The following is a 26,882-nucleotide window of genomic DNA, read 5'->3' on the forward strand; positions in this document are numbered from 1 at the left end:
GTTTTATAGGTGTTTTAATCCAGGAACCGGAATGCTAAGCTTGTTGACGTCCACGTTGAGGAGCAGTAAGAGGATGAGTAACCACATTTGGTCATAAGCTTATTTTAGACTGTAGGCTGTAAAATTCATCTAAGACGTGTGCTGTATCCTCTGCTGCTCTATCAGACAGCATGTGTTCACGCTCTCCCTCATCTGCACTTTTTTAAAATACTCTATTTCAACATTTTCCCTACATGGAACTGGATTCCCAGTCTACTGTAGGCACACATCCGGTTTGAGCTTTAAAATCCCATCGAGGGTGGGGGTAGCTCCCAAAGGAGATTATACTGACGGTGTGAAGAATCCGCTGACCTGCTCTTGTTTCCAGTCGGCTGCTTCATCCAGACAAACACCAGATGAGCTCTGGGACGGTACTTCCTGTAAGCTGAAGTGGATACACTTTGGCGATAGAAAAAGACACATAAAACGATTAAATTCAATATTTTATTGCCCTTAGATCAGCAATAAAGTAAGTGAACCAGCCTGACAGTGTGACAGAATCAGGAGTTTTCTAGTATAAATCAAGGTATAACTGTCTAATCTAAAAAATAAAATTCTTCATTCAAAAATATTTGTTGTTCAAAATAGGATACAAATGTCCAAAACAAACATGATTATCACCAATTCACTTGTTTATATTATATACTTTCAATATTATAAATAAAATAGTTCCAGATGCTTTTAGTTGTCTGCACAGCAGGTGCTAAAAAAGGCAAATGCAAAAATGTTGATATGTTGAATGACAAAAGCCCTGACAAATTTATACAACAGTGAAGTCTACAGGCTGAAAATATTTCCATGAACCAGCATAAAAAATGGAGTGAACTGAAGAATAAAACCTATTAATTTGAGAATAAAGAGATAGGGATGAAAAAGAAACTGGACCGAATTATATTTGAAAGCACCACTAATGGATTTTACTGTGCTATCTTTAAGAGCCGTGAGAATTGTAAGCTTCAGACATTCAGCTAATTTAAAAGTCACTAAACCTACCACTCTAACTACTTAACTCGGATTAAAATTAACATTAAGATTTATTTGCGGTCACTGTGTAATTAGATTTTTAAATATACTATTTATTCATTTTGTCACGGTGTTTAAAGTTCTGTTTTTGTAACTTTTAAGGCGATCTTGTTGTATTAAATACGAAAAGATGCATCTGTGTGACTGCTGAACGTCAGGAAAAAAATAAAATAAAATGCTTGAATGAAAAAAATGCACATGGGATAAACCTGTTAGTTCAAGGCACCCTGCTTCATGTCCACATCCACTTTCTAAACCTTTTCCACATCTATCTCCCTAGCACTTTCTATCACAGTTACAACCTGCTTTACCACTTGCACACCATTTACAAGTATATACAGTTTCCTTTCACATCCTTACTTTACTTGTTCCCTTTTTAATCACTTTACTGCACAACCTTTTACCAGACACTTCCTTTAACACTACAGCAAGCACAGTTCTTTCCTAGTATCTTATTCCTTTTGTTGTGCTTCTTCTCTGAATTTATTTGACTAAACAGTGAGGTTTTGGACTTCATTTCAAAGGACACTTCTGGGAACAGCCTTTCTGTGCTGGTGTTTGGCTGACATTGGGGAGCTGTCGGGAGGGGGCCACTGTGGTTTAGTTAGCTGAATGTCTTCCTCTATTTTAAAAGCTTTCTTCGGGGGATCAGCCTGTGGGGGCCAAACTACAGATATTCTGTTGAGTGGTTTGCTTTCATCACACATTTTAGTGGTTTCATTTTCACCACTGTGTGTTTTGTCTATTGAACTTAGGTTGCTCATAGAATATCTCCATTCTCCAAGTTTTTCATCTGAGGGGATGGGTCCACCACTTCCTGCGGGAGGTTTCTGCCCAAGTCCATTATCGTAGTTCCCTTGGGACTTAAGGAGTTGTTTGTAATGGGGTAGACAGTAGAAATGTCCATGGAGAGAGACGTAATTTCCAAGGCTAAAAGAAATGAAAAATCATTTCAAATCATAAAATAGTTGCAAGTATTTTTCTAACATTGATACTGTTATCAAAATAAAAAGGCATTTACGAATGAATGTTAATGTTAATGGTGGCTATTTGTTAGAAATAATCAAATAAATACCTTAATTTATTTCTGCAGTGCTCACAGTAAAAACAGGATTTATGGTATTTCTTTTTGTCCACTATCACAGCATCCATCGGATAAGCTCTCCTCCGACATACCGTGCAGAGCTCCGACTTCGGAACTCGAGCCTGTTTGCAAGAAATAAAAATTCAAATTGTTAGATTTTTCCCATGAGAAGAGCATTTCCTTTGGGATGACTCACAATGCAACAGCAATCTTAGTGCAAAGTAGTGCAATAGATTAAGTTTGTATTTAAAATTGTGTATAACATTCACATTCTTCTGTTAAATCAAACATTTATATTAAGAGCGCTTGATTCAGTGTTGCTCACTGGTTTTTATCTTATCCACTTATCTACCTACACACATCCATGCATATACTGTATACCTGCATTTCTCAACTGCACTTTGGCAGTGTTTGTGGGAACAACAAATAAGCTGTTATTCGGTTCATTGCAAGCCCACAGCCAGCCAATACTGTAATTTTCCTGCTGGAAAGGTACATTATATGCTTGCTTTATTCTGGTCCGTAAGGCTGCACTGCTTATCATGACCAAGTAGACCATTTATACAAATTATGCTTAGAATTACATCAACATTATGCCATCACAAGGCAATACCATTGTCTGTATTAGTAAATAGATTTGAGTTTTCATCAAATAATAATTGTTGGTCATGTAACTACCATCTCTGTTCAAGGTTGGATGTTGGCATTTGATGTAAATGGCTTCAAAGGCTGCAAAGATCATCCTTAATTAAGTCCATGAAAACACAGCAAACTCAGTTCACTGATGAAGACCATGAGATTACGTTGAAAGCTTTATAAAAAGGTGATGATTGAAATAATGTGGAAATAAATAAAAAATGTGTCAATCAGCTTTTCACAATGTCAAGGATGAACTTTTAAACTCAAATCTGCAAAAATGTATGATTAACAATGCATTCAGAGAATACTGTTAGCTGAAAACCTGATGTTACGTTTTACTAGCCATGCTAGCAGCGTCACTCTATGGATGGGACTACCTGTCAGATGATGGGTCCACCACTTTGGTTGAGAAGGAAATATCTAAACTACTATTGGATTTATTGTCATGACATTTGGTAGATATTAGTCTTCAAAGAAAGAATTACAAACTCTTTCTTTAAGCCTTCGCTTTTCCCCTCATACAGTTTTAATTTTTATTTGTCCAAAAATTTGGTTTACGATCAAACATCTGTAAAAAATATTCGCATCAGCCTTACCTGTACTTTGTGATTAGCGATTATTCCTTAACGTGAGTATGCTAACACCCTTAGCTAATAAGAATTAGCCTACCAGCTACACATCACCATGAGCATGTTAGCATGCTAATGTTTGTATTTAGCTCACAGCACTGCTATGCCTACAATTCTCAGAGCTGCTAGCATGGCTCTCAGTCTTGTTACTTATTACCAACATTTTTCATTTCACAGAAAAGCCAGAACAATTCATACAGTTATTAAAATGCTTTTAAAACCCAACAAGTACACACATTCATCCATAGTTCATGCCGTTAGCTTCTGTTGTGTCATGCTGCGTAGGTCTTTACCAGATGAGACGATCTTTGTTTGTGACACAACTTGCGATGTTGACTCCTCAGAAACGGTGTAGCCAAGACTCTTGAAAACTGTCTCACTCTCTGTCCACGTTTTGTGGAAATTCCTCAGCAAGTTCTCAGTAGCTTCTTCATCGTAGGTTTCTGATCGCTTCGCTGCAGCAGCTTTTCTTTTAACTGCATCAGCATAGGAAAAAGGAACCTGTTCGGTCGACACACTCTCAGAGTGCCCAGTGACAGCTGTCCTTGTTCCAGTGACCTTGTTACCAAACTCGTCAAAATTTGAAAAATGTTCTGTGATTGATTTGGTTTCAGAGAAGCCTGCTGGTTCTGCTGGCACAGTTTCCAGCTCATATTTTTGCTGAGGGAGGGGGGTGCTGTGCCTTGAGCCTCCCTTTGTCTCATGAGGACTTTCCCGCTTTGAAGTGTCTGCTGTTGTTTCGCTCAGGCTTGACAGGGGCTCCTCCTGATCCCTTTTCTCCTCTCCAAGTGAAGAACTTTGCTCACCAAGTTCAAAAACATTTTTAATAGCATGGATGTCAAAAGTTGGCATTTCCTGTTCCAGGATGTCTGTTTTCTCTTCTGTGCTTTCGGCATTACTGTGAAGCCACTCTGCAAGTGGGAGGAGCTCTTTTCTGGTATATAATTTGTCTTCAGGTAATTCAAATTTGTATAACAGACCAGACAAGTCCGCCCTGGGAAGCTCATCCTTTTCTTTGTTCTTATTTTCTTCCTCACACTCCTCCATGTCTGGGCCCAGTCGTTCAGGGATAGCAATGGGCTCCTTTCGCATATAGGTCTTGTTAATTTCAGCCTTTTGAGCCTCTTCAAAAAACTCTCTCTTTTCTTTGAAAGATGCAGTTGATGGCTCTGAATCCGAATCTTCACAAAGATCTGGGTCATTTTGTAACATTGGCATTCGGGTCTCTGACTCGCTTTGTATTTCATTTGCATTCAAGCCCTCTGAAATACTGTCTTGATTCTCTTCAACGTGTGTCAAATTCACATCAACCCACTCAGACTCCCCAGATAAACTATTCTTGGGCTTTTCTGTTGCAATCAATGTCTCTGAAGCCTCCAAAAGTTGGGACTCGATTTTGATTTGGCGATGGAATGATGCTGGTGATTCTACAATCTCTGATTTCTTCTCTGAGATTTGTTGAGGGAGCAGCGGTGGTGGGGTTACGCCACGAGAGAGCTTGGCCGTGGTGTCTTTGAGTCGAGCCAAATTTTCCGCTCTGTCAAAAGTTGGAGAAGGTGTGATTCTAGTAAGGCGTGATGTTGGGGTCTCACACCTGCGTGGGGGTGGTGTGGGAGGTGTTGGTGGCCTGTGCAGCAAGGTAGGTGATGGAGTGACTCTCTGGGGCGAGTCAGTCCTTCGGGTGGATTCGATGGTGATAAACGTCGGTGAGGGCGAACGCATCCTCAGTGACGGTGAGGGAGCCCGAAGGTCGACGGACTTGCACTGACTCACTTCTTCCATCCTTCTCTCATGGGAGGTCTTTTTCTTTGTTTGGTTCTCAATTTTGGCAGAACCAATACTAATCTTGGATATTCTTGGTGTTGCACCACCAGAAAGCGATTTCTCCGAAACTGGCTCACATTCGTGCTTCTCCATTGTCTCAATATCTTCTCTCTGACTCATGAGCCAATCCGAATCTATATCTAGCCAAGTCTTCGCAGTTTTACAATTATCCTTCTCTGAAACTTGTTGCATCTCTGTGATGTGAGAGATTAACACTTGGTCGTCTCGCCTCTGAGATTCCTCTGTTCTCCCTGCTATGGACTTTACCAGTTCATTTTTTTCTGACTTGCCTGTCACTTTAATTGGGACATCCCTACTTTCTTCTGGTGGTTCCTCTACGCTCTGCTGAATAACAGTCGTTCCTTTCTTCTTTTGAGATTCCTTCCCATTCTTTTGAATTGCTTTTTGTTCCTGGGAATTCTGAATGTCTTTGCTGTCTGTGGTAATGACTTGAATGTGCTCTTCTTTAACACTTTTGTGAATTTGGGTGACCGCAATTGTTTCCTGAGTTTGATGGGCTTTTTCAGATGTTGCTGTCTTGATTTCTACAACTTCTGTCTTTGATTCCGTGCCCATGTCTTTACCTTGACCTTGCTGTGCACCCCCTTTAGACTTTTTGGACTTCTTTTTCTTCTTTGCTGGAGTTGGAGGTTCTTGTTGGCTGTCAGTTAAGCTAACGGTACCAGTAGACATGGAGACTGCAGCAGGTGAAAGGGTAACTGCCGTAATCCCCAGCTTTACCGCAGCCTTTACTTCTTTTGATTCACTGATCACTTTCACCTCGGTAGCTTCCTTCACTCCCACCTTGACTTCTTGTGAAACACTCTTTTTCTCAGTCTCATTGGATGTCATGGCCTCAACTTGCTTTTCTTGCTTGTTGTTCTTTTTCACCTTCTGGTTTAGTTTGCCATTTTTTCCATTTGTATTGGCAGCTGTCTTCTCTGTTTGCACTGGTTGATCTGAAACTTTCTCTTGGTTCTTCGTAGGAGAAAGATCAGCTTTCTTTTTGTTATTACGTGGTGGTGATTTTGATTCCTTTACTTTTTTCTCTGAGGAGACATTTTCTCTTTCGTAGGACTGAGTGTGAAGATTATTGGGTGATTCTGGTGCTGAGTTATCTTTTGTCTTCTTGTTGTCTGATTGCGACTTGCTTGATTTTAGATTCTCCTCAGAAGTAACAGCAGGTTCAGGGATTTTATTAGCATGCTTTTCATCATCCTTTTTGCCCTTTGTTTTCTGATTTTTAGAATCGGCCAACATATTTTCTGTTTTTGCAAAATCAGTGATTGAGGCCTGGACTTTATCAGCCATGACAGACTGAGCAGACTGCTTGGAGGAAACAGAGACTGTTTTCTGGGAGGTTGTATGCATCTGCTGTCTAACAGATGAGACAGACGAGGTCTTTTGAACAGAGACGACCTTAGAAGTCTCATTAGCGACAATTTGCTGTTGAGCAGAAGATATCACTGATGAATCTGAGAGGATTTTCTCATGACTCGTACTGAAATTGCCCTGGGTGGTACTTGAGACTACAACATGCTTGGAAAGATCACATGATCTAGAGTCTGAATGAACACTCAGTGATGTATTTTCAGCTCCCTCCTGTTTGATTTGGGATGTGTTGTTCTTTAACTGCTCTGTGTCTTTGTTTGAAAGCATTTCAAGAGCAGCTGTAACTGAGTCATGGATGTAAATTGGTGTTGGAGTGGTTGGGGGGGTGTTATCCTCCTTCAGCTTCCGGAACTTTTCTTCTGCTTTTATTAATGGAGTGTTAAATTTACTCATTTGCCCTCTCATGAAAGGTGGAGGAGAAGGTGGAGGGGTGAATCTTACTGGAGAGATGTAGACTTTCTTTAGTGGTTGTGGTGATGCAGGTGGTGGAGGGATAGTTTTTGATGTATGTGTTGTCGTCTTCGATTGGCTTTGGCTCATTTCTACCAAGTGCTCCGTTTTTACCTCCACCTGTTTAGTTTTACCGAGTTCCACTTTAGGCTCAAGCTTTGGGACTGGGTGTAAAGCAGGAGCTTTCACTTTTTTAACTGTCATCTTTTTAGCTTTAGCTGGTGAAGCATGAATTGCCTGTGCTGGCATGCTCTCCAGTTCTTGTTGAGATGGAGGAGGTGGGAGGAAGTCCGGCTCGCTTGTGAGTGGTGGTGGCGGAGGAAGGTGATCAATGTCAGAATCAACAGAGGGAGGAGGAGGAGGTGGAGGAGGCAGGTCATTGTCTATCACTGGTGGGGGTGGAGGTGGAAGAGGCAGATCAATCTCTGGTACTTGTGATTTTAGAATTACAACATCAGTTTTTACTTTGGTTTTATCTACTTTTATCATTCCCTTTGGGTTGGATCTAAGATTACGAAACTCTGTCTTCAATGTCTTGATGCCGTGGTTTTGGGTAATAGTTTTATGCTCCACCACGGTTGTTGATTGCTGAACAGACTGCTCCACAGAACTTGACTTTGTTCTAACTATTTCAGTTTCATTAGAGGTGGAGTGGTTTTCTTTCTTTTCAACCAAATTAGCTGTTTTTATCTTTTGTATGTTCCGTGCATCATTATTTAAGTTTTTAACTGGAGGGCTCTGCTTGACTCTGACCCTTCTGTAGGCTCCAAGTCTGACTTTAGGAGTTTCACGCTGTGCTGTTTCCAACAATGATTTAATCGTGCCTTTAACATCACCTTTTATCACTTCCTCTTTCTCCTGCTGGGTTTGTTCCTGCATCTCATATAATGACTTAATTGACATCCTAACATCGCCTTTCACATCACCCTCGAGACTTGGGCTTCTTTGCATCCTCGGTGAAGGTGGAGGCTCCATTAAGAGCTGAATCGTTCCTCGGACGTCTCCCTGAACATCTGTCTCCTGTTGATTCATTCTCCTCTCACTTGAGGCATCATGTAGACTTTGCATTGCTATGCGAATATCGCCCCTGACAATTTCTTCCTTTTCAACTTCTCTCACTGCTCGCTTTGCCAGCTCCAGTGATTTTAGAGAGGCCTTCACATCTCCAGGAACTAAATCATCGACAACAGCTTCAACTCTGGATGTTGCTGATTTCTCAAGAGACCTCAGAGCCCCTTTGATATTTCCTGGTATGATATCTGGCTTCTCCACCTCCTTGTACCGCTTTTGAGCCCTCTCCAGGCACCGCATGGCTTTCGGTATGTTGCCTTTCACCACCTCTTCTTTCTCTACAACAACTGTCTGATTTGCTGAGACAGACAATGAATTCAAAGCAGCTCTTAAATCACCTTTGACTATCTCCTCCTTTTGGAGTCCTTCCAATAAGACTGTTGGTTCTGACATGAAAACTTTAACCGTGTTGTGAACATCGCCAGGTATAACATCCTCTACTGTACGCTCAATTTGCGTTCGATTGCGGCCGAGGATGAGTTTGGTGCCCTTGATGTCGCCCCCAACGATCTTCTCTTTTTCTGCTGTGTCTTGTTCAGTCTCATCAGGTCCTACATGGAGCTGTTTCAGATAGTCCAGAGCCCCAGATTCAATGCATGTGGAGTAAAAGTTGACATTTCCTTTTTCAATGTCATCTACCTTTATCTTCACTGCCTGATCTGACTTGTCTGCGCTGGCCAGTCTTTGAAGAGCACTCTTTATATCCCCTCTTACAATGTCCTCTTTTTCAACATTAACATTCTGGTCCTTATTGAGAAGGGAATATATCATCATTTGCACATCTCCTTTTTCGTCCTCCTGGATGAGTATTCCATGTTTTGCCAACCCACCCTCGTTGAAAAGGTTGTTTATAGCTTCCTGAATGTCCCCTCTTAATATTTCCTCCCTTTCAACACTGCTGTCTCTTTCTTGGTTAAAAAGTTGGTGCACTGTTGAACTGATATTACCCTTCTCCTCTGAATCTATGACAATCTGCTGCTCCTTTCTTTCCTGTCTGTTCAGTAGGTTCATCATAATAGTCTGCATATCTCCCCTGATGACTTCCTCTCGCTGAATCTCCGGAGCATCCTTATTCATTAGCTGGTACTTTGCCATTCTTACATCTCCAATTTCATCAGCTTCAATGAGAATTCCCTTTGACTTCACCATTTTCTGACTGTAAAGTTCCTCAAGAGTTCCCTTGATGCTCTTTCCCAGGATTTCAGTCTTCTCCATTTTTGTCTCATTAAAGTTATCAAATGGGGTTGTTTCAAAGAGCCACGTTGCTGTCTTTACATCCGCTTTAGAAATCTCCTCTTGAGTGATGGTTGGATGATCTTCGTGCTCATCTACCTCTTTTATGTGGTCAAGGGGATTTTTCTCAAACAGCCATACTGATTGTTTAACATCTCCCTTTGCAACCTCCTCTTTTTTAACAGTTTCAATCAGATTTTCTGAGCTCATGCTTCTTATTTTGTCAATGGACTCGGTTTCAAATCTCCATTTGGCTGTCCTGACATCGCCTTTTTGTATTTCACTCACATTGACCGTCCTGACAGATTCCTGTGACAGGGCGTCTGATTCAAAGCGATCTTTGTTCATCCTGACATTGCCTCCTTGAATATCATCCACAGTTTTCATTAAAGCCTTCTTTTCTTCAGCAATCCTATCGAGAGGTTGCGTCTCAAATCTCCACTTGGCAGAGGTGACATCTCCTTTTTGAACATCCTGTTGTGTGACAGATTTAATTACATAAACCTCATCTGTGTCTTTGATAGCATCAAGGGGCTTGGTTTCAAACAACCATCGGGTTCCAACGACATCTCCTCGTGTAACCTCTTCACTGGTAACGGTGGTGACCTCGTGGTAAAGGCCCTCTTTGTCTTGAATGGCATAGAGGAGCTGATTTTCAAACATCATCGTGTAATTTCTCACATCGCCCCTCTCATCTTCATCCCGGACAATTTTTTGCCTTTTCATCAGCTCTGTGTTTGTCTCAGAGGATGCCTCCTGAATTTTCTCTAAGGAGTACGTCTCAAAAATAAAACGACCCTTATCTACGTCTCCTCCTTGTACATCATTTATCGTGCGACTACTCATGGATTCTTCCTGGCTATCATGTATTGTATCTATGGATTGGTTTTCAAAGAGCCATTTGCAGTTCACTACATTGCCTTTTTGTATGTCCTCAGTCTGAGATCTCTTAAGCTTTTGCCTTGCTTCCTCTGATGTAGAAGTCATGATATCGGAAGTTTGATTCTCAAAAATGTACTTCATCCTTGACACATCACCAGATGAGAAGTCTATCTCAGTGACACGCTTAAAAGAGTCTGCCTCCTCTCCAGAGAGGTTCTCCAGTTTCTCTGTCTCAAAGAGAAAACAAGCCATTCTTACATCTTTTCCTCTAATGTCCTCTTGATTCACAGTGCATGTTTTCAGAATGGTCTCAGTCTCATCGTGGATAGTATCGAGCGCTTGTGTCTCAAAAAGCCATGTGCAGGTTTTGACGTCTCCCTTTTGCACTTCTTCAGATTCGTTTTCACCCTTCAAGTCGACTCTTTCATACAGGATGTCCATTGGTTTTGTCTCAAATAGCCACTTGCAGGTTTTCACGTCACCCTTCATGATGTCAAGATCAGTACTTGTCCCAACAACTTCTTCATCCTCAATGTTGCTGAAGTACTTGATAGCATCAAGAGGCTGTGTTTCAAACAACCACTTTGCAGTTTTTACATCACCAGACTCTATTTCTTGTTTGGATATACCTTTGATAATTTGGTATTTATCAATGGTTTCATCAAACTGGTCGATTGGTCGTGTTTCAAACATCCACTTACAAGTCGTTACATCTCCTTTCACAACCTCTTCGCGACGGACTGTTTTCACCTCATGGAAGTGCCCGGAGCTGTCTTGCATGGCATACAGTGGCGTAGACTCAAACAGGTTTTTATTTGATTTCACAGAACCTGATGTTACACCCTCGATGAGAATCCTTTGCGATTCATCCCTCCAGTCACAATCTGTGCTCTCAAAGATTTGCTTGTAGTTTGAGACATCCACTTTATCAATTTCTTCCAGGTCGATTGTTCTAATGACTTCCTTCTTTTCCTCTCTAATCTGCTCCAGGGGTTGGCTTTCAAATCTCCATTTCTGATGTCTGACATCACCCCTCTCCTCATTGAATGCTGCTGCTCTTTTCAGTTTGCCCACCTCTGCAAGCTCCTTAAGCTCCTCGGAAGGATTTGTTTCGAAATAATGTCTGGCTGATCTCACGTTACCGGCAATAATTTCCTCTTTTGTCAGGGCCAGTGCATTTGAATCATCTTTTAAGGTGTCCATTGGCTGCGTTTCAAATACCCAGCAGTTCTTGCGAACATCTGCCCTGCAGCTTGTGCCATCCTCCTGTGTGAGGTCGTTTTCAATATTCACAGTGCGAGTAACCTCTTTCTTGTCCTCTCTTATATGCTCTAGAGGTTGGCTTTCAAAGCGCCACTTTTGGTGTCTCACATCTCCTCTCATTTCTTCCTTTACTGTCGCCTTTTGAAGTTTTCCGACCTCAGGCCCAGTCTTCCTCGCGACTTGAGGGCTGCTTTCAAAAAAATTTCTGGCAGATCTAACATTGCCCCCAACAACTTCTTCAAGAGACTGGGGTCTAGCATTGGAGTCATCCTTCAGAGAATCCATTGGCTGGGTTTCAAACACCATGCAGTGTTTGCGCACATCGGCTCCAATGATCTCTTTGTTCTCCATTTTTGAGCTTTCCCACTCATTGAGTGAATTCAATGTCTTTATCTCAAACAACCACCTGCCCCAGTCTCCCTTGTTGCTATCCTCCATGGAAAGACTACACACAAGTTTCAAAGATGAAGATTCTCTGTTTGTCATGTCCAGGGGTTGGGTATCAAAAAGCCAACGTGAAGCTATGGAGTTCTCCAATTCAGTTTCAATTTTACGCACAGACTTAATCTCCAGCATTTGGCTTGATTGTCCCATAATGATGCACTTAAACTGAGTGTCAAAAGTGCTTGTAACAGTTTTCACTTCTTCATTAATTTCCTCTAACACTGACCTCAGACTCAACATATGGCCCTCATCAATGGTCTCTGTGTGTCCAAGGCTTTCCATGTACTTATTGTCAATCATGTAAATGGTAGCATTTCCATCCTCCTCTGTGAACACAATCTCTTTTGTTAAATCCTCCTCCTTATGCATTTTATTTAGAGTGTCCATTGTCTGGGTTTCAAACAACCATGCTGCAGCACGGACATCTCCTTTATCAAATTTGTTAAATTTGTTTTTATACTCGGTCGAGTTCAAATTGTGGGAACTCAGCTCATCCATTGGCTTGGTCTCAAACATCCAAGCTGTGCGTCTTACATCTTTTCCAAAAATCATCTCCTGTCCGGTTATTTTGTTGTCTTCGTCATCCTCTTCCAGAGTTTCATCTTTGATGGCGTCCAGTGGCTTATTTTCAAACTTCCAACGCATCGCCTGCACCTCCCCAGGTAGAATCTCTTCCCATTCTCCATACTCTTCATCGTTGATATCATCGGGACTACCATCTTCATCCTCATACACATACTCTTGGCCCTCAAAGTGGTTGTTCTCAGTCTCATTGTAATCAGTGTAGTACTCCTTCTCGATATTCTTCCGAACCTCAGGATGAATGTGCTTGTAGAGGCGTTTAAGCTCATACATACCCCTCTGCTTGTAGTAAGCCTCTTTGTTAGGTGGGCATTTGGGGGGGTTTGCTTGTTCTGGAGGCTCAGGTGAGTAATGGCATGCTGGCATATTCTGACTGTCTGATGGCATTTCTAGTAAGTCTGGAGGCGGGGGTGGAAGATAGTCAGAATCCTCAGCTGGCGGGGGTGGAAAGTCCTCATAATCCATCACTGCAGCCGATGTGTTGTCTGTAGCCTCAGTAGCAGATGCTTCATACATCTCACTAGTCACTGTGTTGTTTTGTGTCACATTTGAGGACCACTTAGATCGATTGATGTCACGCTCAATCTTTTAAGGAACAGAAATTATATTTTTGGGTAAATAAATCTAAATCCATTACACGGCAAAGTTATATGTACATTTAATTTCTTGTCAGATAAAGTGTAAAGTTAGATGATAAAACATATAGAATGTTACAAAGCAGAATGAGTATTTACCAAGTCTTACCAAGTCTTACCAAATCGTACCGAGGTAACTATTGGCAGCAACAGATCTATAAATCACCATGACGAGTTAAAGTTGTAATCTTTAAGATTTTCCTGACCTGTTGGTAATGTTTCTGTGTCTTTTTTATGCAGTTGGTAATCATGACGTAGTCCACAATTCCCAAATGAATCTGCCTCCACACAAATGAGGGAGTTTTATCTCACTGATATCAGCCACTCTGTTGACTATTCACTGTCCTTACTATCCTAAGTTATTGCTATTGCAAACTGAACATTTCCTACAGCTGCTAATTCACAATGTAGGTATATAATGTATAAATATAATTTGTCATTTGTCATAAAATGTCTTACATTGTATGGACCACAGATTAAAAATTGTAGGGTACGGATAAAGAAACAACCACAGCTGTTAGATGGAAGACTCTTCTACCTCCATAACAAGGTAACCAACATCACAACAGCACTCACCTGTTGATTCCAAGTTATTTCTGATGATTAAATTAAGTTATTAATCAACCTGACGTTAAGATACTAAAGGGGTTTTTCTGAATTGTTTAACCACACTTGGTGTTACCAAGAGGGTCCACAGATCTTGCCAAATGAACTGAGACCAAAATCTTAATGATTACAACTTTAAGGCATTTACTATCTTAAATTACACTTAATACCAACCTAAATGCCCTACATTGAGCAGTCTTTCCCGAAATATCCCCGATACTTTTGCCTTACGTAAGTGAAATGGCAATGCTTACCTTCATTGGTTTGTGTGGAGCGGCCTCCTCTATTGATCTTTCAAAGCGATCCCTCAGTTCTTTTGTAGTGTACCTGGGAAACTCCTCTTCTAAAAGTCAGCACGGAAATAAGATAAAGACAGGCCTTAAATTAGCTTGGTGTTGATAGTGTATGTGTCAGAAAATAAAAAAATAAAAACATCTTACCCATTTCATTTTCATGGTTTTCGTAGCTGGATTCCAAGTTATTGTTGCTGTATGACATCTATAAATTCCAAATAAGAAATAGCAAAAAACAATTTAATCAAACATCAATATTGCAAATCTGATTGATTGCAATCTGTTACAGTTTTTACTAGACAAGGCAATCAAAGTGTTTCGCTCATTAGCAAAGCCTTATTGCACTGCCTGCAGGAACACAGAAACAAACACGTACCATGGTTTCCTGGTTGACACTGAGCTGCTGACTGCCTGGGACGACCTGCCTGCTGCTGCTGCTTGACACCATCACCTCAGAGTTTGACATTTCCTGTGAAGAAAATGACAGCGGTTATCATACACAGTGAAAAATGTGTATATGCCACACACACAACACGCATAGACACAGAAAACCCTCTCGGTCTCATCTCATCACATTGCCCTGCTTGTCATAGACACAGATGTTAGCCTACTCCGCCAGCCAAAGCTTAATAGTACACAACTGAGTACCATGTAGAGAAGATGCTCTAACAGATTGCTCGCTGCAGTTTGAAATGACGAAACACAGATGGAGGCGAGATGACAAAGAATGTATCAAGCTGTTTCTACTAAAAACTAAAAAATAAGACATTCTTTACTATTGCTTTGCAAGGTTTCTATCTACTGAATGGAGCTTCAATATAAGTGTTATAAAAGCGCCCTGGAGGTTTTTCATGAGCGCTGAAAGAAATGTGAAGTAATGAATGTTAGCCCACACACTTTGCTCCTGTATTGGAGTGATAGGATGTAATAAGACCCTCAGTTTGAATATTCAGGATGTATTTTTACTTGCAAAGCTCCCATGGATGCTCAGGTTCAAGGGGAAAGTTACAGTCATCTCTTTCATGAATGTATACACTGTGTTCAACATGTGTACCTGCACGCTTCTGTGATGAAAGTGGAACTGGGTAACATTGTGTGATGTTGCAGTTTCCTGGGTCTCAAATTGCTTCCTCACACTGGCAAGTCCCCCAGGCAGGGAACAGACCTCCGACTCCTCCATGACCTAATGAAGCAGGAAATATCATTAGCTGCTTCCTCTTCGACACGACCTGAAATCAAACTGATGCTTAATAGGGCTCTTCTGTCTGGTATGCATGCAGCGCCGGGTGGCGTCAAGCTAATGCGTTATGCGGTTTGCTCACTCTCTCTACAGACACGCACACACAAACACACAAACATTATAGCCTGTTTATGCAAGGGTGTCAAATCTACATAAGGAAATGTGAGTGCTCTTTCAAAGTAAAGCCAGGAATATTTTATGTTTCCCGCAACCTTCCTCTATTTTCTGTCCTGCTGTGGGAGTGTCATGTTTCCCCTCTATTTATATACACGTATATGCAAGACTGCTGACCCCGTTCCCCAGCTTCAAAACTGTCATCACCTCCTCTAATACTGCATGACAACAGCAACAATAATGGTGACAATAGCTTAGCTACTGTGCAGCCCCTGGATGATCTGCAACAGCTTCATTCTATGCAGCATTCAGCAGAAAAGCAAGTAAACAAATCTGCCTTAAACCTTGAAAGTTGGTTTCTAATTACACAAACTTTCTTTCCAATGCACGGAGCTCTGGTCAGTAGCGTAGCTGCGTGTTAAAGTACATGTCCATGCACAAGCTAAAGTACCCCGCTGGGGATGGTGTTGTCTGCTCGCTTGGAGACAGCTGCCTGGTACATGGCCTCACAGTTGGTCAGTGGGATGACCTCTGAGTCCACAGAGTGAATCCGGTTCCTCTGGGTTAAATCTCTTTCAGGAAGTCCTGCCCTGGTTAAACCTGCGCTGCCAGCAGCTATGGCACAGATAGCCAATAAACAGTTAAAGAAAACACTGCTTTGGTTTGTCATTTTGTGTCTTCTAATTATTAAGAGGTATTACACAATTCTTCTTTGTGGAGCAGACATGCAATTAAAGCTCTGCTATGGCTGCCAGATCCCTTTCTGTTTATGCTGTTGTTTTGTTTTGAAAGCCGATTAGTTGTGAGTACAAGGAAGGAACATGGCTTATAGTGACGAGCAATAATGTGCACATATATAACGCTTTACACAGTAATGGTGTAGAGGTGCTGGATGTCTTTTAAGGGAGATTTAAAAGCCCTACAGAGCTGCTAGTGACATTTTTTATGATCAAGATGTGGGTTGAGTTTGGTCCTAAGGGGAAACATTTTGAGCCGATCCCAATTGAACCTTCGGTGAAGTGTTCCCCTTAGCTTCGATGGCTCCTGGAAATGGTCACTCACTTCATATTGAGTTTTTAAGAAGGTGATGACTTAAGAAAAAAATGTCCTTTAAATCCATGGTTCTCAACTGGTGGGTCGGGACCCAAAAGTGGGTCGCGGAGCGGTTTAAAGTGAGAAGTGTGCTTGACAAGAAAAAAGGTGTGGCAAAAAGTCTATGTTGCGCTTTTATTTTGAAGGGCATGGGTTTCCTATGACGTGAGGGCAGTAGTGTAGTTTATTCAGTCTTTGTATCCACTGATTGGGTAATCCCAGCCCAATTCAAGAGCTCTACAGCTTTTTTTTTTTGTTTATTTCTGTTGGAAAAAATGTCTGAGGGAATGCTGCCTGCTGGTCATTTTGGTTGGCTATTTTACTGTTGTGTTTTGTGATGTTGACATATGGTGATGTTTCATTCCGTCTCAGGTCCAAACTGCACCTTTTTTTATTAAATAAATTTTAGTGGTTGAAAAATGTGGGTCACGATTTGTCATTAAGGAGGTGGTGGTGGGTCCTGAGGCGAGACCAGTTGAGAACCACTGATTTAAATCATTGTGTCATCAGTCATGTTTGAAGGCATTGCTTATACAATACATCCAATCACCATAGAAATGTATCAGGGATTAGGTGATCAACCAGGAAGTGGTATAACTAATCATACTCTATTTCTTCTCATTATAGGTACACTTGGTTATTATTACAGTTAATGTCAGGGGATGCATCAACTAAATCAACTAAAGACCAATGTGCTAAAAGAGTGAGGTAATTATCCCATCCAGTTGCTGACTCAACATCTGTGTCAAAGTTTTTGGAAGTATTAACACCTCAGTTCCTTTTGAATGCAAATGTGCTGACACAAAGAATGGGGTGAAATGTGAAACCAGAATGTTTTGATGATTAAAAAAAGCATATAATCTTCATTACTCTGAAGACTAGCAGCACAGTGAGAATCTTTATCTCTGCTCTGCTTTGCTCTGAGGTGAATTGGCACTATTTAAAGCCCCGTGAACAACCAACACATTGTTATATGAAGAGTTACATCAGTAAAAGCTGCTGAACTGGTGTATTTCGAAGAATTGAAAACTCAAGATATACTCCCTGAAGTGCAGATAACAGATCAGCTGTTTAAAAATAAGCTGAATTTTATGCTCACAAAACTTTATGCTGTAACCTATTAATGTTGCTCTTTAAAATTCAAGGCAAAAATACGTTTTATAACAACTATTGGAGCATTGCACTGAAGTTACCTGCTTTCTACTGGCATACTTATTTTGTCATTTTTGATTTGTAGCTTAGCAGACCCCCGGGATGATCTATTTTAGCCTGAGAGGAATGGCGGGTATGTTTGTGTAAACCAATCAGTCCATTAAGGCGGATAAGGAACGAGCATTACGTAACACTTCAAGTAAAACCATTTAAGTTACCGAGACAACATCTTTTAGTACCAAAACCGACTTTTTTTTAGTAAAACTTTATCACTGAACAATCCCGCACTGCAGCTTACTCCAGTTCGACTTTGAGGGTACAGACGGAGAGGCTGTAAATTATTGCGGCAGGAACTACAGTTTGGTGCCAAAAAAAATCTGTCAACAGTCGGAGGCTATCTCATGACACGTTAGGTCGCGCTGAGAGCTCAAATAACAAGAAAGTGAAGTAATCGCGGCGCCATGGACCTGCAAAAATAAATCACGCCTATTTTAAACTTAACCATGAAGGGTCGTGTTTCTCGGTGAAATATAGCGGAAAGCCTGTAGGTCAAGGCTTTCATTTCCAGATAGACTGCGTTGATAACCTTGTGTTTGGGCCATTATTTATGAAAACTCATCAGTATTCCTTATTTCATGAGGAAGCAGGGCGACAGAACACCTAGAGGAGGTGGCCTTGGTGTGAGCAGCTCAGTCCATCTATTTGAAGTTAGTTAACAGAGTAAATTTTATCTCTCCTCAAGCAAAAACTTGATTCACTTTAGTATTTTAGTCACAGTTGATTTTCCTGCAGGTCTGAAACAAACTGGACATTCTGCCGTCTGTATTGGAGCAAAAATTCAGCGCGAGTCTTTCATGTTTTTTCTCAGCACATCTCAAACAGAGATTTCATTATGTGTTTGTTTTTCTGCATGCAAAATTATTCACATAAAAAAAACTCAATTCATCTTATTTCCACAAAGATGTAGACACAAACACGGCTCTCAGAGTGCCGATCACCTACCAGGTATGTAATGAAATATGAAAGCAAAAGCTCAGCAGGTAGAAATCCCACACAAAGGCCACAGCACCCCCGGCCTGCAGGGTCGTTCCAAGCCGAAAGCAAATCCCAGTCAGTGTTGGAGACCAGCTCCAGTACTATGTATTCACCTCTGTCCAACGAGAGCACAGTGACAGCTGATTTTATTTTAGACCCCCCGCCCACTTGCAAAAGATGGGCTGGGGGTGTTTTTTTTTTAGAGAGGCCTCCGTGCTTCTCATGTCAAGTCCCCAGAAAATCCTTATGGAAGTACTTCCTGTGACTCCTCTGCAGACGCTTGTGTACCAATAAATCAGGTCACCCCGGTTTCATCATCACCGCTTCCATCAGAGTGCGCCGCATACTCCAGCAGCTGTTACCGCCTGTCATGATATGCCAAATTATGCACGTACAAATCCACAACAAACACTTTGAGGATCTCTCATTCTTCACTGCTTATGGATTAAAATAGAATGCTGCAAATTCAGGTGACAGTAAAGGGTGGTGAAATGTCTTGGCCATGGTCTGAAACGGGGTCAATGATGTAATGCTTTCTGTCGAGGAGAGGAGGGTTAAAGGGGCCGTAAATATGAGACAAGAGACACCTCAGAGTGTGTGGAAGAGCGAGCCAGCTCGTCTTGTTTGGCCCAGCTGGAGACGGTGGCGCCAGCCAGACTCTGGTATCTCGTGGAAGCCGGGCCAGTGTGTGTGGAGACCAGACACGTCTGTGAGGCATCTGCAAAACCCCGTTCATCCACCGCATGTGTAACTCATACCTGCGTTTCCACAGAGCACCTGTTTTAAAAGGCCAAACCACATCAGGCTGAAATGCAAATTATCCTGTTCACCTGCTGGTCATTTTAAATGTGATCCTGGAATTCCTCTGTAAAAATGTCTTTTTTTTTCTGTCAAGAACAAAAAGGGATTATAAAAGAAATCAGAACATTTGTTCCAGTGTGTCGCGGCCTCATGTTCTTTTCATGATGACTTCGCTTTATGCAGCTTGAGGCAGGTCCGCTGTGATCCATAGCAGAGATAAGCAGCCAAGCAGTGAGGGAGAAAGAAAAGATATGAAACCCTCCACCTCATAGAAAGACACAGAGCACTACTACTCTCGGAGATAAGAAGAGATTACATTTGATACTATAGTCTTTTACATATAAGCAGACACTGTAGGTCAATGGTATGAAGAATTGTCCGTCTGTGGACTACAAAGATTCATATTTTACGTATAGCAGGGGTTCATCATCATCAACAGTATAAACAAAGCCAATATCTTCCTCATCATCATTAATATCCTAATCATCATCAATAGCATCAATATCATTAAGTGCAGAGGTGTTCATTAAAATGCCGGGTCTTTAGCTTTTTCTTAAAGGGCCAGTTCAGCCGATTTTCAACCTCAGTCCTATCATGCTATTATGGGGAGCTAATGTCATTATGGTAGGAAAAATGCAATTTGGCTCTGTGCCTTTGGAGGACGCTATCCGCTTCTCAAATGGGTCCTGGAAAACCAGCCAGGGAGCTTGCTAAACTACATTTCCCCAATCTAGGACGCTCGCATCCGATGTCATGTCTCGTTCAAAATCGTCAGGTTTGAAATGTAGACTGCAGACCTGAAGATTTTTTAGACGATCCACAGGTATATTCTCGTAGTATTAGGATTCCGTACCGCTCTGAGCCACTGCTTGCAACGAAAACGGTAGTATTTCACTCCAGCGTCTCTCGCTGGGCTGAATTAAACATGCGCAAAACCACAAGCTGTTTGTACAACTTTCTCTACAGCTATGGCGCCAATTTTTGAGTTGGGAGCCAGTGGAGGGATATGAACAGCGGACTGACGTGTGCTGTTTTGGGTTGGTTGAAGACCAGTCACGCTGCTGCGTTCTGGATCATCTGCAGAGGTTTGAATGTGCATGCAGGAAGGCCTGCCATCACACTCTAAGTGGCCCAAGTCATTAACATTGGCCCAGCCAAGGCGTGTTATGCTACACTCACGCCTGACTTTGCAAGACTAATTAACCCCATGAAATGTTTCTTTCCTACATTGTTGGTACGAGCAAACTTTGGTTTGCCACATAGTGATTCATGGTCTACAGGTTTGGGGAACATTTGTTTCCGTCCTAAGCCGGAGGTCCTTCGGAATGATTAGGTTATAAAGTATTTCCACTTCTGTTTGTGCTGTTGCAGTTGTAAATACACTGCAAACATGTGGAATATATACAGTGTAAAAACCAAAAATATGTCACTGTCCAAGTTCTTAATCAATGCTTCATCATTACTGAAAACTACTTTCAGTAAAGAAAAATATATTTATAACACCAATACATTTCTCGGCGAATGGGCAAGAACTACAATGAATAAAAGAAAGAATAATTTACCATAAATAAAAAACCAGGCTGTGAATAAGCGCTCTTTGCTTTCTAAATATCCTCCATCAACACGCCCTGAAGCAAGGCACTAAACCCCAGGCTGCTCCCTCCTGAGGAAGGGCTCGCTGCCAACCAACACAAGTGTTCGGTGGAGAGCCTTAGTGTCACTTTGTAAAGCTCACTCCTGCTGCAACTACTCATCCAGACTGTTGCAGTAAATATCTGTGGGCTCTTTGTCACAGAGCCTGATTAAATAAGAGAGAAGCCTGCAGGAGGGGCCTCTGCGTTACAGGGTTTAATTAGATTTCTTTAAAAACAAGGGAAATGTCACATTCACACAGGCTGACAGACTTTTTTGCCTGCATTATCTGTGATGGCAATACTGGAAACAAATATGTTTAATATGTCGGAGTAAAGACAGCACTTTATATATCTATGCTTAGATTAGCTAAGAATAAGAACTCGCCGGGGGAAATTTACTTGTTATAGCAGCTCAAGAGACAGAAAAAAGAGTAATCAAGTGATAGAAATAAATTATAATATAATAATTATAGAAACTATATACACTATGCACATCTTTCATTTATAGATAGAAAGGACTTTGGATTGTGTATTTGCACAGAAAATAGTACAGTATGAAAAGTGGTTGCACCCATCGGCTATAGTCTGACGATGATATAGCCTCTGGGAGCAACGGCCAACATTTCGGACATGTCCGGTTTAGTCAGCGGTTAGCGATAACGACTTCCAGCCAAGACTTCCTTTTCTGTGCATTGCATTGTTTACAGTCCAACTAGCAACTTGAGAAGCGACCGTGTGTTCAGATCAAAAGTGAAGCGAAATTTGCCCCTCCAAATATGTCAGCAAAATAAACACCGTCATTTCTTGGCTCATTAATCCCCCGGAGGAGCGCCCTGTTCATCTGTTTCTGGTGAGTCTCAGTTTCACTGTAAATAGTAAGTAAGTTAACTACTTTTAAAATGCTTGTTTGTTGAACAGAGGTTGGATTGATCATTTCTGATGCATTCAATGAAGTTGGGAAATCGAATTGCTGAATGGCTTTTGCAACAGCGTTGAGCAGATTTGTCTTAAGTTGAAAGTTTTGTAGAATCGATTGTTAGTTGAACTTACAAGCAGATATCTGATTATGGGAATTAACAAGAACGTTATATATATTTATCATTGTCAGATGACCGCCCATGGGAGCCGGGATGTCATTACGGCAGATTGGGTTCCGCCTGCTTTTGCTCTACACAGAGACTGTTTCTCCTGCATACGCAGCAGCCTGCTGATAGGTGATTGGTCAATATTACTTGGACTACAAACGTACTACAAACAGAGAGCAGAACACTTCCCGTACTAGAATCGGGTTGCGCGCCTACAGATGCACAATGCACATATAACAATGCAATTTGAAGACAATTATGTAAAATATCTGTTCATTATCATTAATATGTTTATAAATTCAACAGAATTAATGTAAAACTTGATCATGGTTGCATTTTGACGACACAAGTCTCTTTAATTTAATGCCTGTGTCAGATTTAAGGCTCACATTCACCTGGAGTTAACACTCAGATGTAGTTTGTCCCTGCAGCTCCACAAAGCACATTAGCCTTATTAGAAAAAGGTGTAGACATTAGCCAAAGCTAATTGACAGCTCTGTCTTCCATATCACAAAATTATGGCAACAACTTTTCTTCCTTTATCTGCAATAACAGTGAAATACGACAGTCACTAGACGTCTCTTACCGTTTTATCGCTTACATAACTGCTTATATAAAAAGAGGTTTTATGGCTATTTCACCTGAACAGTTTCATTCATATCTCAGGTACATTGGATGGCAAATACTTCACTTTTTTTTTTTTGTATTTCTGCTGAAATATTGCTAACAGTGTGTTCATTCTGATCCCCTCTCCCTGTGCAGTGGAGGCTCACACATAAGTGAGCACTGCATGTGGACCACAGGCAGATAGCACCACAGGATGCATGACAATGAGCCGCATCGCTGCCAGATGCCATTAGAAGAGAAGCTATGAATCACAAGGATTCTTGGATTCACACATTTGTAAAGAAAGGCTTTTATTTTGAGGGAATGTTTGCTCTTTTGTATTCTTTAACTGGATTTACATTTAGAGTGACAGCTAATACAGAAAACACAAAATAAGGAATTATAAATGTCTGCTTTACTGCAGCTATCTGGCCGAACGTTATAGAACTTGAGATGTCTTACTGGACATTTATAATCGTATTCCTTATTGCTTTCGCCTTGCTCATCTGAAGTTGAGAGGTAGGAGAGTGTACATCTACCATTAAGCCCAACAGGCCTAACAGATGATGTCAGGTGTGAGAGGCCACTGATATGTAGTATTTAAAGAAGTGGTATGAGGCAGCTCCAAAGTGTCTGTGCCCTGTGGCGTCACATCGAGTAGCAGCAGCTTCTTTAAGCTCCGCAGAGTCGCTGCTCTGTGTGTGTGGTGCTCTCTGCTACACACACAGAGAGAGAGTATCACTCTGTGCCTTTGACCACAGGCCACCTGGCAGAACTGAAGGGAGCTACACACAGACACACACAGTGCCAACCAGAAACATACATGCCTCCTCGCTAACAATAAAAGAATGAGTGGTTTGTATAGAGACGGTTTATGAAAGGGAAAAAAGGAACATCGTCTCTCAATCAGCAAATGTCTGTGTTGAGTAAATTGGATTAAAAGAGTGCAATTCTACAGCACAGCGAGGGTGTAACGGCGTACGCCGCTGATTGGAACTAACTCTATTACTGTAGAGAGAGAGAACGCCAAATATGAGATGAAGCTTTTTGTTCATTATCAGGAAAGTTATTATCGTTGACAAGCCAGGTCTCCTGTGGTCCAACGGAAATATTACAAGACCTCAATTCAGCCAGGCACAGTACACCCACTAACTTCCCGGGCGAAGATGTTTTTCCATTAGAGATCAAATGAAACACAAAAAGAACAACAGAACAGAGCTGGCAGGAAACAACATTACATTTTCTGAATTCTGGTATCTCTCATCTAACCAGACTAAAAGTCTATGGCATGCTAGCAAATGTGTTAGTTTGTACTTTGAGCTAAATGTTAGCGCCAGCATGCCAACATGCACATAAGGAAAATACTAGGTATAATGTTAACCATGTTTAACAGTTTAGCATGTAAGAACCTCTGGGGATCATGAACATTCAAGGCAATCATCTCACTAGACAATGATATATTTGACTCCCATTTATGAATATCAAGCATATGGTTTGTGCTATAGAGGAAAAAAACTGGGGACCACTGAAGTCACCAGGATTCATCCCCCGAGAAACATGAACGTCATTGGAAAATTGTTTGCCAATCAATCCAGCAGATGTTGAGGTAGGGCTCTATGGATATATCCAAGTTCCATTAAAAGTGTTATCAATTCTAATTTAATCTTTATTTAACAAAAATATCAACCTTGTGGTGGCGCTAGAGTCACACTAAAGTCAGGAGATCAGAATACCATAAAATTCTGGGTATAAGACGCACTTTTCCATCTAAAAAGTATCATATATACTAGTGCGACTAATATACCAGCATAAAATGCAGAGAGGTATTTTATTGTGTTACGATATTTTACCCAGACGATGGCGCTATAAGCTAGCTAAAGCTTCGCCACGGACATGCAACGTCATGATCGCCAGTACAGCCGCCACCCTCAATACAATCAACATTACCGTAGGCTGAGCTCAACCACAGCACCGGTAGCTAGCAGGATTGCAAACTTGACACGGTGAAAACAGATGGTAGGTCATGATTTTTGTGTGTTTTGAATATGTTTCAATGGATACCCTCAAAAACAGATTGCATCTTATATTCCGGTGCGAGCAGGGGCGGATCCAGACTTTTTTGACTGGGGTGGCCCAACTGGGGCACTGACTTATGCAGGGGTGGCATGAAGTATGTGTCCACACACAACATGCAAAGGAATCGCATTTAACAAACTCAATTTAATGAACCATTCCTTCTGAGCTTAATTCTTTAAGGACTCAAACAGAAGCTACTAGCAGCCTGTTGTAACACAGCCCAAATAGTTGATTTTAACACGACCCGCCTCTGACAAGGCAAATAGCCAATCCTAGTTTAGGATTTTGGGGTGGCCAATCAGATTTCAAGAGGGGCCCAGGCCACCCCAGGCCACCCCTCTGGTTCTGCCCCTGGGTGCGATTTATATTCCAGATTTTACGGTAATCACTAGGAGTATACTGAAATATTTTATGGCAATTTATCAGAAATTAGTTGAGATATTTTAGTATCTTAAAGTCATCGGGTTATCGGGTCAATATGGAAAATATAATAACATAACAGTTATAATTAACAGTGGCTACCTTACTGCTACTACCACCACTACTTTTATCATCATGTGATGTTTTTTGCCGTGCTAAGGCTGCCGTAGAAACCTTGAATAATCTGCAAATGGACAGTGCATTTATTCATATTAACATCAATTAAAGAGCAGCAGTAGCTAAAATGTTTATAAGCAACTATGAGTCAGAGATTCAAAAGCTTTTTTCTCTTTTCAATACATATAGTGCAGTGAAAGTATGAATAAAGGGCACAAATCTGAGAGATTTGTAACTTTCATATCTCCAGTTGTGTATGCCATAAAGCTGTAAAGCCATTCCCAAACATAAAAGTGATCCCTTACAAGTGCACCCTGACAGCCAGGGACACAGCAATGATGCAGTATACTAGATAAAATATGCATACTTCTTTATCTCTATACATGTAGACGCTCTCAGGGGCAGCAGAAAGACAGCAGTGAGGATATACTGTTTAGCTGCTAATCTGCACCAAAGGGCCCAGAAATACCTCTGCTTTGGTTTTCAAATTGTTGCAAATTAAATAAGCCCCCAGGGGTGCTTTCTCCAGCTGCGTCTGTGGAAAATAAGGTGGAGAAAGTCTGAAATCGCAGCAGTGCTAACCTTGTACTTGGAACCTGCAGCAAGGACCCTTTTCACATAAAACTCAGCCCCCACATCAAAACACTTTATGGGCTGAAATCAAGTTCTGGTAAGAGAGAAAAAAAAATGCTAAACAGGCGTCTGAAAGACAGGAACACTGAAAGTGATAATTCTCTGGAGGCTGCATCTACCAGATCAAAATACGCCTTTCCTAACTGCCTTCAAAATATCGATGCTAAGTTTGAAATTGACACTGTGATCTCACATCTCTCCCACTACCTCTCACACAAAATAATGCAGGTGTTGTTGCTCGGGGCGTGAATACAGAAAATGTTTGGAAACTGTCACGCCAACAGGCCTATTTTTGACATTTTAGTGCACAGATGAGTTTACAGTATTCAGGAGGCGGTTAACCAAGGCTCTATGTTTGTCCCTGATATATTTAGTGTGGTGTTAGGTCACTGGCTGCTGTACAGAGGTGGTTTCCAAAATAATTACTGAATCACTGAAAACTAATAATAGTCGAAAAATGAAAAACTGGATGTTAGTCATGGCAAAAAATAAATGCCTAAGTAACGCGCGCGCGCGCTATGAGCCCTGTATCATCGTTATCACAGTATTTAAATCAAGTCACATCATGTCAACCAAAATTAAGTTAGCCTAGTAATTCCTGTAATGCGTTGCAGTGACTTCCAGTCTTAGCTTACAGTAATACTTCCTATAATAAGGTCTACTCATAGCCCTCTTTCATAGGCACAGGAGGTCATGTGGGTCAAGGATATTGAATATTTCACACAAAAAGTAGAAATAAAACAGACAGTACTTGTGTGTGAAAGAAAAATATATTTTGTTATTACACA

General features: G+C 41.2%; 1 protein-coding gene across 2 annotated transcripts; it reads right to left on the minus strand.

Annotated features, from left to right (window-relative positions):
- Positions 1-1,531: 1,531 nt before the first annotated feature.
- Positions 1,532-18,791, minus strand: xirp2b (xin actin binding repeat containing 2b). 2 transcript variants are annotated; one of them, XM_069662843.1, is made up of 9 exons: positions 18,690-18,791; positions 15,895-16,058; positions 15,144-15,272; positions 14,466-14,558; positions 14,237-14,294; positions 14,051-14,139; positions 3,708-13,140; positions 2,138-2,268; positions 1,532-1,992 (listed from the first exon to the last, which is right to left on the minus strand). In XM_069662843.1, exons 2-8 carry the CDS (start codon positions 15,943-15,945, stop codon positions 2,177-2,179), a joined length of 9,945 nt encoding a protein of 3,314 aa, XP_069518944.1. In that variant the 5' UTR covers positions 15,946-16,058; positions 18,690-18,791; the 3' UTR covers positions 1,532-1,992; positions 2,138-2,176. The 2 variants fall into 2 exon arrangements, with proteins under 2 accessions (XP_069518944.1, XP_069518945.1); XM_069662844.1 differs by lacking the exon at positions 15,895-16,058.
- Between the last annotated feature and the right edge of the window lie 8,091 nt (positions 18,792-26,882).

Source organism: Semicossyphus pulcher, unplaced genomic scaffold, assembly GCF_022749685.1.
Source record: "Semicossyphus pulcher isolate SPU_LCO1_2020_fin unplaced genomic scaffold, fSemPul1.0.p SCAF_15, whole genome shotgun sequence".
Classification (NCBI taxonomy): domain Eukaryota; kingdom Metazoa; phylum Chordata; class Actinopteri; order Labriformes; family Labridae; genus Semicossyphus; species Semicossyphus pulcher.

Coding starts and splice junctions, on each gene's coding strand:
- xirp2b (XM_069662843.1), bottom strand. CDS start 15,945: ATGTACCAGGCAGCTGTCTCCAAGCGAGCAGACAACACCATCCCCAGC. Junction 15,273..15,894: donor ACAACACCATCCCCAGCGGG/GTACTTTAGCTT, acceptor CTGCTTCATTAG/GTCATGGAGGAGTCGGAGGT. Junction 13,141..14,050: donor CTCCACACAAACCAATGAAG/GTAAGCATTGCC, acceptor GTTCCTTAAAAG/ATTGAGCGTGACATCAATCG.